We start from the raw sequence: 11,641 nt of genomic DNA, 5'->3' as shown, positions 1-11,641 counted from the left end.
TAGAGGCGACTTTCTACATAGGGTGCAAATCTGATATCTCAAGGATGAGAAAAATACTTGCTATACCATGAATTGATGATCTTTTGAATGTGAACTTATGGTCTATTCTTTGATATAGGGAACAAGATTATAGTTGATACAACAGTGCTAAATTTCAATTTGTCCATGTGTTAACTTTGCTAATTAGTAAAAAAAACTTAAAAGGATTTGAGAAGCCCTCACATAATAATTCTTTAATTAAGCAAAGATTTGGGCAGATATATGTTTTGGATTTTTGATATGCACCACAAAGCATTATGTAATGTTTATCCTTCTTTTTTTTTTTTTTCTATATGTGACCTCATGCATATTCAAAGTTCAAGTTTGACATTATTATAATGAAACCAAGACAAACTTTTATGGTATTAAGGAATTGTATAACAGACAATGCAACCTTTGGATACTATACCAAAACTAGTGATGCAAAAAAGGTGAACTTGAGGTAGGTTCAGAATTTAACGTTTAAATATTATAGTTTATAATTAAATAGTTGGAGATACATATGGTTTAATTAATATATACAATGTCTTGGGTATAAATACAATATACTCAATGTAATTTACAAGCTGGTAAGATATACACGAGGCTTGCTCTTACTTTTATAAGGTATAAAGAATATTTCTAATTAGTCGTCGACTAGGTATAATATTAAATGAAAATTGAAAAATCTTTTTTGATGACCTAAAATATCTAAAGCCAATGGTGGTGTTTCCACAAACTAGCTAGTGTACATTATCCACCTACTTTTGCTAGGTAATTAATTTCTCTAATAAAATTTTGCTATTTTTATGAGTACTACTATATAAAGAGTGTCACTTTCTCAAATTGCTGCAATCATAGAACAAATATACATCATATATACATGGATTTCACAATGCAACTTGTAACTATGGAAGAAGAGAAATTACGAAAAGGGCCTTGGCTCGATGAGGAAGACGAGAGACTAGCATATGTTATCGCCATTTTAGGTGAACGTCGTTGGGATGCCTTAGCAAAAGCTTCAGGTAATAATTAGTACTTCAAACTGATAGAATGTATACAAATCTAGGCAAATTTCATATCGATAAAATAAGTATGTGACATATTAGGTGCATAAATAAGTCATCAACCCCCTTAGACCTTAGTGATACACTTTAATTAAAGTCATCATGTGGGCCTAGCTAGGCCCAAAGGGACATTAATATCAATAGTAGGATAGCATCAAATTCTTCTATTCGAGGGATCATTACATAAATAGCTCGTTGAATTCATTATTTATTTTTTCTAATCGATATACATATTTTAATGGTGTTCGAAATTCGATTCCATGCAGGGCTGAGAAGGAGTGGAAAGAGCTGCAGATTGAGATGGATGAACTATCTTAGACCTAACTTAAAACATGGCCATATCACTCAAGATGAAGAACATTTAATTATTAAACTTCAAAAACAATTGGGAAACAAGTAATTAATTAATTAATCTCCTTAGTTTAACTTTATGTTTTTCAATAAATAAATAAATATTTATTTCACTTCGCTAATTGAATTTAGTTTTCTAACTTAATTTAAACAGGTGGTCAAAGATTGCTAAACAATTGCCGGGAAGAACTGATAATGAAATAAAAAATTATTGGAGAAGTCATTTGAGAAAGAAAACACTTATTTGCGAACAAGGTTCGATCCAACCTTCTCCTTGATTTCTCACATTATTCACTTCTTTGTATTATCTGTAACTCATAAGTTTGAATCGTGAAATTAGTTATTGATGTTCGTTATAAGATATATTGTCTACATTAAATCTTCTTGTGAAGTCTTTCTTCTGTACTTCCACAAACACATGGTACTTTGTGCACTAGATTGTTTATTTTTTTTATATATAAAAAAAATCACTATATAAGTACATGAATTGTACTTTACCATTAAAGGAAGTTCGGTGTACAAAACTTCCCCTATGGGCGGTATCTGAGGAAGAAGCGGAACATAAGGGTGTATTGTACGCAGTCTTGCCCTACGTTTAAGAAAGAAGTGTATTCACAGTTTGAACCATGACCTTAATTACATGACAACAGCTATATCAGTTACACTTTAATGCTCTATAAATTATCAAATCAATAGTTATTACACAGTTATCTTTTAAATGATCTGATTATCGAAATCGTTTTATTTTGTGTTACAGAATGTTTTGGAAGCAATATTACAAGTAATAATTCAGAACCAAAATCATCATTTGGAAAAGTTGATGATGAATCCTCAAGATTGTTGGATTGGATGATACCAAGTTGGTCATATGAACAAAGTCAAATGGAACATCACATGTACTTTTGTACAATATTAAACCTATGTTCTTGTAATTCTTTTTATCAAGATCAAAATATTAGTAGCACATGGGATAATATTTCATCATCTTCTATTTGGGAATAATTATTAAATTAAGAAATTAAAAAGAGTTTGAATTGTGTAGACAAGTGTGTGAATTACTGTAATTTCTTCATTTTGAAGGAAAAAAAAAAGAACTTTGAGGGACTAAAGATGCAAATATACTTGAGTTAATCTAGTTATTAATTTATTAAATTTAAGTTGATTTTCTTGAATTTATTTGACAAACTTTATTCGACGTAAAATTTATCATGTTCATCGTACTTTTATTACTAACAGTGTTTATTTGGATATTTTGAAGTCATGAATATTGAATTCATTATTTTTTATCATTTTCACGTGTATTAATACATTTTTATTAGTATATTTTATACAAATTCAACTAATTACATTTTATTCCTATTTTTTTTTTAAATTATAAAAATTTCTTTAAATCCCATAATAATTTTTACTTATTAGTATTATTATTATTATAAAACCTTAAAGTGGGGCAGGGGGGGGGAGGGGGAATCTCATCAGTTAGTGTTACGTAGGCCGAAAAGGGTTAGAAAATTACTTATAAAATAAGCTCAGGGAGGTAATAAGACCTTAGTATAGTATAAGTGTATCTCTGTGATTTCGGGCATAGATTAAGGGGGTACTCGTGTATTATCCCATTTTATTTAATATCCCTTCATAGCCATAGGTCATCAAGTAGGTTAAAGTATACAATTACCACCAATTGAAAAATAATGTCATCCCAAAAATAAGTAAAAATGGGATGATAATAATATCATTTAAAATTAAACTTAATTTAATCCATTGGATAATGATTTAAAATCAAATCCCTCCTTTAAAAAAAAGTGGATAATCTTCTTTCTTTATCCATCTCAATATATTTAGCAAACAAGTTAGACAATTTGGATATAAAGTGAAATTTTTTTTTTATCATGTCATTAATCATTAGTCATCAACAAGTTATTAATTATTCCTAAAATAAAATAATAAATAAGTTAATTGGATGTTGGAGTGTGACAAACAAAATAATTAGAGAAAGAATAACATCATCTATTTAGTTCAATTTGTCTCCTAATAAATTAATAAACACTTTTTAATCGTTATGAACAATTTTATTTTTTTATTTTTTAATAATATTATCGATGTAATTATGAAAAAATAAAATCTTTAATTTTCCATTAATTCAAGACACTTGATCTCGTAAAACTCTTATACTTCATAGAAATAAATTCTTATTCCTATTCTGATTCTGAATTATTTATCGCGAAAATGTTCTCAAGAGCCAGCAAAAAGAAAAAAATTGGACTATAATAAATCTTCACTTTCTATTTAGGAACCATCTGATTACTTCTTAGTTGACATATAAAACATGTAAAATTCTATATTACTACATATATATTCTTAATTTAAAATCAGAGAATGAAAACACCATAAATAAATAATTGAATCTAAATTAATGAATATATAAAATATCACCTACAATATATACTCCTCGATCTTTAATTAGATAACTCGAATAAAATTATAACTTGATAAGAGGTCTACAAATTAAATAAATAATGACAACCCCTTATTATTTAATCTGTCTTGATTCAATCCATATAATGTTCAATTCACACCGCTAATCATCATTTAAAAATGAATAATCTTGTAAAATTTTCTTGATTAAAGAGTTTAGGGCGACAATTATGCCACCACAGATTAAATTAAGTACTTAAAAACACATTAATTTGTCAAAAAAAAAAAGGACAATTTGTTTTCCTTTTTTCTAAAAATGTCTTTAATTTTTTTTTAGGACTACAATAAGGCTAACAATGCCATTAGCAAATTAAATAGCAAGGAGAAATTAGAGTAAATTGTTGAGCTTCTAGACTCTTCATCACCACCATAATCGTCGTCGGAGTCACCGGAAATCGCCACGAGATCTTCCCCTCCACCGTCGTCTCCGGCGGATTCGGTGTCATTGTTGGTGGTAGCCGTCCATTTTCCACTGTTGCTACCCCTGCTCATTGTCAAAAAAAAAAATCCATTTTAGTTAACTCAAACTAAGAACTATAGTAATAAAAAAAATATTATATTGACTGATCCGACTAATTTAAATTTGAATCGTACTCATTTACTAAAAGATCATATAAGGGGATTTAAAAAATAATTGTTAAACCGTCATATTTAGAATTTGAACATGTCATCGATGAACCACCTAGTTACATACCTAAAGAAAAAGGAAATTATTTGGTTTAATAAAACCAACAAAGAAAGCAAAATGCACAAGTACCTCTTCAATCTATGTCCGAAATTTCAGAGACATACTTGTATTTTACTCGAATTTATTTTATAAATAACTTTCTATCCTTTTTCGGTCTACGTGGTAATATAATTGAAAAAATTGTCAACACACGCTGAGCCCACAAGATAGTGCCACGTAAACCAAAAAGAAATAGAAAATTATTTATAAAATAAGTTCGAGGGGTAATAGAACTTTAGTATAGTATAAATGTGTCTCTGAAATTTCGAGTATAGTTCGGGGGTACTTATGCATTTTCCCAAATAAGAATAACTAATTTGATCTATTTGTGCAACAATTTTTTTATATATATATAAAAGGGGCTGAATTAAACCCCTTTTCATCTTATTTTTATTTGTTATAGCAGATAATTTTCAATCTCATTCGTAATTACACGATGCTTATATATAAATATATTTTAAATATTTTATTAATATATTTTACCAACGATATATATAACTAAAATATTTCTTTTAATGTTACTAGTGAAAAACATATTCCATTTGGATTTTTTGAAAATTTAAATTTTCTTAGACATAATTGTTGTGTCACTAAGAAATTATAAAAGTACCCTAAATTATTACTACTACAACTAGTAACATTATTACTAATAATTATTTGTCACAAAAGTCATAAGAGGGGACTATTAAGGTGTTGATTACTCTAATTAGGGTTAACATAAAGTGTGATAGAAAAAGTAAAAAAAAAAGTGAAAAGTAAAAGGAGTTAACCTGTGAATAAGAACACCAGCATTTAAAGTAATTTGGTCAATAAAATCAGCAGATTTTGGCTCCACACTATAAGCTTTTTCATATTTAATTTCAACTTCTTCACCAGAGGCCACAAAGTATGCTCCATTTGCCATTACATCCCCTTCACTTCTCCAATTCCAATTTCTCCATTTTCCTTCATCAGTATCCACTCTTTTTGTTACCTATTATAATCGATCAGTGACGGAATCAGAAATTTTAATAAAACACGTCAAGTAATACTGATTTGGATGTTAGTTGACACCTTTTAGAATAAGGTGTGATTGGTTCACTAATATTTGTCGTTAGTCAGAGATGGAGTCAAGAGAATTACGAATCATACTTTTTATTTTATTTATCGAGCTCTAAATAAATTATTTATAAATATTAAATAATTTTTATAATATAAATATATAATTTAAGATAAAATTATTAAATTCTATTGAACGTGGCTCCACCACTTCATGTAGTGATCCCCACACACATCACATCTCACATTATTGGGCATCGAATGCAATTTAAAGCACAAAATTTGACTAGTCTATATGAATTTTATTTTAAGTTTATCTTGCTTTAACCTTTTTGAAATTATATCGAACGCATGCATGTTAAATTTTTTATATTTAATATTTTTTAAAAATTTAATATGTATCTATTGACATTTTGAAAAAAAATGAGCAAATAATCTCAAGCTAATAATATATAAAATAAGATGAATTAAAAACAAAAAGTATTAGTTGTTTTCTTTATATTTTATATTGGCATAAAAATATATTAGACATGACTAAAAAGAATGGAAAGCATGGGGACCTAAAGTAGAAAAGATAAAACAAAATATTTAGAAATTTTCAAATAATGTAAGCTCATAACTTTAATCCAAATACACCCAAACTTAAAATTCTTTTCCTAATTATTACTCTTCTTTAATTAAAGACATGTTTATCTTATTTTATTGCATGAAAAAATAGAAAGAAAGAAAAAAAGGACAAATACTATGTCAAACCTAATATTATTAATGTTATGTATCAAATAATTAATCTAGATAGTCGTTCAATCAACTGTTGTATACAATATACGTATAACATATGTATAATCAGTATATATCGACTAGAAAAAATAAACGGGAACGGAGAAAAAGTGTACCTCTTTAGCAAAAGGGTCAAAGGGTGCAATATATCTATTCCCTTGGCTGTTGATTGTAGGATTTCCACTTCCACCAATTGCATACATTTCCCATCTTGTAAAATCATTATTGACAACATGAATATATCCTCTTCTACACCTTGGCATTCTTTGAATTAATTTTTTACCAAAATGATTAAATGATATTGTGACTTGCATACCTGAATCTGGCAAATAATCATCATTATGTCCCAATAACATTACCTCATTATGATGTGAAAAATGATTATTTGATATTGTTATACCCGTTGACCCCATAACTACATCAATTAATCCATCTTTACAATTGGACAATGAACAATGGTCTATCCATATGTCTCGGGACCCGAAAATCGAGATCCCGTCCCCGTCCGACTTGCCTCGGTATCCGAAATGTGTAGGGCTCGAACGTACGTTCGTATCGCCCGATTCGTAACAATGATGTACGTGTATGTTGTGGATTATAACGTTGGAGATATATTGTAACGTTATACACCCCCCTCCGGTTACGTGCACGTTGACCCCGCGCCCATCTAGGGTTTTGTGCGAGTTGAATATGAGCTCTTCCGAGAGTTTAATCTCCATACTAGCTGAGAAAACTATCCACAATGGTTCCTCTTGGATGACCCCGTATCGGAGAGTGCCAGGTGGCGGGTTCACGGGGTCCGGGTCCGAGGATGACGTGACCACGTAGTAACGACCGCCTTTGCCACCGAGGGCGTATTGACCGAACCCGATGGCACAATCGGCTAGTCTTTGGCGATTTAATTGCCAACTATGGTCACATCGCCAACAATCATCGATAGGGTTACCCGTTTGACAAGAGGATTGTGTGTACGACAACATTTTTCTTCTTGATTGGAAAATTGAGAGTGATGCATTCACTTTCCTACAATAAGTTCTTGTTAATTTATAATCGAGATACTATAACAGATAATAATGTACGATTCGAAATTCATTTGAATAATAAGTTTATTCAACTAGGGATGAACTTCTTGCACAATCCACTATTGTCACTAGACCAAATCCCTAGGGGCGAATGGATTTTTAACTTTTTACACATTGATAATATGAAAGATACGAGAGATTAGATTAACAATATGCTTTCTTTCTTTTTCTATATGATATCATTGTATATAAGAAAATTGCACCTTATAAGAAAAAGAATAAAAGAAATGTTATGTTGTCAATGATGTAAATGAACAAATTGTTTTCTTCTAGCTTTATATATGTTTGTTCAAACATGGTAAAGAGTTATGGAACATTTAAACAAGTTAAAAAAAACAAAAAAGAGAGGCTACATGGATATCTATCTATGGCTAAAAAAATTAAAATTCCACTAATTAAAGTGATTTGAGGGCCTACAAGTAGATATTCATAAAAGGAGAAAGCTATGATTTTATTTTATTTTATTTTTTTTTTAAAAAAAAAAAGAGAAAAATAAGCAACCAATAAATATTCATATCTACCTACATCTAGAACACTTTAAAAAGTTAATTAAAGCTCATAAAAGCCAATAAAAAAATAAAAAAATAAAAGGAAATCAAACACTAAACTAATCAAAAGGGAAAAAAAAAATTGCTCATTATTTACAAAAAAATCTTGAATGTAGAGGGTAAAATGGTAATTAACACCTCATTCTTAAGAAAAAATAAATGAAAAAGAACAAAATGTGGAATTATTAACCTTTATATTGTTTTGTTTTTTCACCAGTGTCTAATATCTATATTAAAATCAGGATTAACTCGACTTTTTACTATCATTAAACAAGAAAAATGTTCTTATACTCAAAACTCGTACTCGAAACCTCGTATCCATCCTACCTAGTGGGCAGTCCCACATAATGGAAAAGAACAGAGGAGCACTCAGAAAACAGAGAAAGACATAAAACAAGAAAAAAATAAATGAAATTTGGTACTATTAACCTAAAGTTTTTCTAAAAAAAATTCTCCGCCTGTTATTCAGTATTCACATTGTAAATTCATAAAAGAAGGAAGCTTCTTTCTAGATAAATAATAACTATAATATTGTCATCATATCGTATTATCACGCTTCATATCAATAAAGAAAACCTAAACATGTCTTTTAAGTATGTTCGCTACGAAGGAAAATGTATTTAATTTTTTCTACTTAGAAAATAAATTCTTATAAAAAATATTAAATGAGTACCTAAACGGAAATACAAAAAAACAAGTTTCACGAGTACCATTCTACGTCTATTAATTAAGTTATCACTTCCTTCATCCCTACCACCCCACATTGTGGAAAATAGATAAAATAACCAATATACAACATAGAATTAAAGACACAAAACAAGGTTAAAATCATAAAATAAAAATAAAAAATTGTGTTTTTGTTACCTATTAACTTCAAGAGCAACAGATTCAGGATCAGGATGTTGACCAGGAAGAGTAGTAACATTCAAGAAAATCCCAAAACCTAAAGGAAAAAATGAAGTTAAAATCAAGAAAACCACAATGTAGCTTATTTGAAACATATTTTCTACAATAATATTTGAGTTTTTTTTTTCTTTTTTTGTGTTTTTAGGGTTAGTGAGTTAGCTGCATTGTGGAAGTGTGGTATTGTGTAGACTGTGGAAAAAGATAAACAAGTGATGTTATATGTATTTTTCTACTACTTTCTAACATGATTTTATAGTGTCATTGTTTAAGAGAATCTCTTACCCTGGATTCACTCATGATTTAATAGTGGAAAAAGAAAATAGAGGGTTTTCTTTCTTTTTCGATTAACGATAAAGTTGTTTTCGTGTATGATGTATGTACAAGTTACTATTTAAGAAGTGGAAGTAATTAATGATGTTTGTGTTAGGATAGACTGTCTATATTATATTTGTATTTGTATGATTTATGTCATGTGTTTGAATCGTCGATTCTATTTGTGTCATGAAAGCTAGATTGTCTATGTTTTATTACTTTTATCGTGTGATTTATTTTTTGAAACTCTACGTAAACGTGTGATGCTTTGAATATCACTACATTTTGTATTTACTTGATCATTCTGTGTCATCTGTATAGAATTATTCTTTTAAAAAAACTAGCAACTCGATATTAATCGTTGAACTAGTTCAGATCAAATATACTCTTAACATAATGTAATATTACGATTTTATTCAAATCATCTCATATCATTTAAAATATCTCAACTCAACGTCCCGGAATCAACTCCCCCCTCCTCCTACCACCCCCATCAAGGCCAATCCAATAAAAAGAGTACTTAGAAGATAAAAAAGGATGAAAAAGTATAGTCTCAACCTTCTTTTACATGAAATTTTCATACTTTATTGTCAATAAAACTGGTTTGGATATTGGGGAAATAAAAAAATTATTTATATTATAATGGACCACTCAATTCCTAATTTGAGGGCCATGTATAACTGACTTATGTCTTTAATAACATTATTATTATTTTTTGTTATAATAATAGTAATAATTATACTTGTCACATCCTCTCTAGGAATTGGAGACAATTTTGAATAACTTTATGGTATCATGGAAGGGTAAAATTCACTTCTTATATAATTATATATATTTTGGAAGAAAAAAAAAAGAAGGGTAAAATTCACTTCTTATATTATTATATATATTTTGGAAGAAAAAAAAAGGGTAAAATTCACTTCTTATATTATTTTATATATTTTGGAAGAAAAAAAAAAGAAGGGTAAAATTCACTTCTTATAGTCAATTTTTGGAATTTTTTTTATATAATATAATTAAAGAATAATATTAATATGATAAAGCTTTAAATTCTAAGGTGTTACTTGTACAATTTAAAATATCTTGATATTTCTAAAATATATTATTAAAAATGGGATGATTTACCAAAATAATTTAAAAAATGGATAGCCATGAATTTGTAAGTTTGCTTCATGAACAAAACTTGAAGAATAACAAATTTAGCCTATGAATATTTTTTTATTATTTTTAATCTTGAAGGTTTGTTTATGGAGCAAGATCAAAGTGTTTTAATGATCAATCCATTTTGAAATGATTTATAGTATCTATAATTTATTTTAAGCTGAAAATATAATTTTAAATTTATGCTAAATTAAATTACGTCGCATAAATTGAGACAGATAAAAAAATATTTTCATCATAGCTAGAGCTCATTCTCAAAGGTCATTATGAACTTACTCATATCAAATATGTTTACACAAAGTCAATGAAATTTTCATTATTACGTGATTCAATGAAGTAAAACACATGTAAATTAATTATGATTAAAAAAATAAACTATAAATTCAAACACATTTATATATTAACTTGATATAAACACTCGATGCGAGTAAGTTTTACTGTTATTGATACAATCTAACACTTTGCAAAAAGAACCTTCTTTTTTTTAAGCCTTTAGAACCGTAATTTGCTCAGTTTTTAGGTTAAAACTGAAAAGTTACCCTAATTTTTGGCTACATATATACCTTTTTCCTTTTTTTTACTAATTCTTTTAAATAAAGTTAATAGGGTCTTTTACTGTCTCAAAAAAACAAATTGATTGTTATCAAATTATGACTAGCACCCTAGCACTATAACAGTAATTATTTTTAAAATTACTCGACCTTACACATGACATTTTTTAAATATTAACCTCCCTAATAACTTCTCCTTCTTTTTGGTATTACTATGATCGAATTCAAAATTTAAATTTAAAAAATTTTGATTTTAAAGTTTTTTAATAGTATATTCAATATATTTTTATAAATAGTTGAACTATCTCAAAAATGTCGAGTTCGATTAAACCTTCTATCAAGGAAGGAGCTTGAGTGTAGGAAGTGAATCCGATTAAATTTACTAATTTTGATTCAAATTTTATTTGTTTTGCAAAAATAATTATTTGATATGTATGAATTATTACTCAATAACTCAGTATATTAAAATATGAAAACCTTAAATCATAAATTTTAATTTCTAACTTCACCTAGGGTTTCGGCAAATAAAGTTGCATTCTCAACCAATGATGTTGTCATCTTAAGAAAAGGTAATTATACTTTAAATATCCAATTTTAGATTAATTAAATCTAAATTTTATATATATATATA

The 11,641-nt window shown here is 28.2% G+C and overlaps 2 protein-coding genes across 3 annotated transcripts; one reads left to right on the top strand and one right to left on the bottom strand.

Moving 5' to 3' along the window:
• Nucleotides 1–928: 928 nt before the first annotated feature.
• LOC107029904 (transcription factor MYB27-like) lies at nucleotides 929–1,714 on the top strand. The gene is made up of 3 exons (XM_015231341.1): nucleotides 929–1,043; nucleotides 1,352–1,481; nucleotides 1,591–1,714. The coding sequence occupies exons 1-3, from the start codon at nucleotides 929–931 to the stop codon at nucleotides 1,712–1,714; spliced, it is 369 nt and encodes a 122-aa protein (XP_015086827.1).
• Nucleotides 1,715–4,029: 2,315 nt separating this feature from the next.
• LOC107029626 (probable pectate lyase 12) lies at nucleotides 4,030–9,314 on the bottom strand. 2 transcript variants are annotated; one of them, XM_027919491.1, is made up of 5 exons: nucleotides 9,269–9,314; nucleotides 8,945–9,023; nucleotides 6,567–7,473; nucleotides 5,406–5,608; nucleotides 4,030–4,392 (listed from the first exon to the last, which is right to left on the bottom strand). In XM_027919491.1, exons 3-5 carry the CDS (start codon nucleotides 7,428–7,430, stop codon nucleotides 4,188–4,190), a joined length of 1,272 nt encoding a protein of 423 aa, XP_027775292.1. In that variant the 5' UTR covers nucleotides 7,431–7,473; nucleotides 8,945–9,023; nucleotides 9,269–9,314; the 3' UTR covers nucleotides 4,030–4,187. The 2 variants fall into 2 exon arrangements, with proteins under 2 accessions (XP_027775292.1, XP_015086546.1); XM_015231060.2 differs by lacking the exon at nucleotides 9,269–9,314 and having other exon boundaries at nucleotides 8,945–9,255.
• Between the last annotated feature and the right edge of the window lie 2,327 nt (nucleotides 9,315–11,641).

Source organism: Solanum pennellii, chromosome 9 (genome assembly GCF_001406875.1).
Source record: "Solanum pennellii chromosome 9, SPENNV200".
NCBI lineage: Eukaryota > Viridiplantae > Streptophyta > Magnoliopsida > Solanales > Solanaceae > Solanum > Solanum pennellii.
This window is presented reverse-complemented; position numbering and strand designations above follow the sequence as displayed.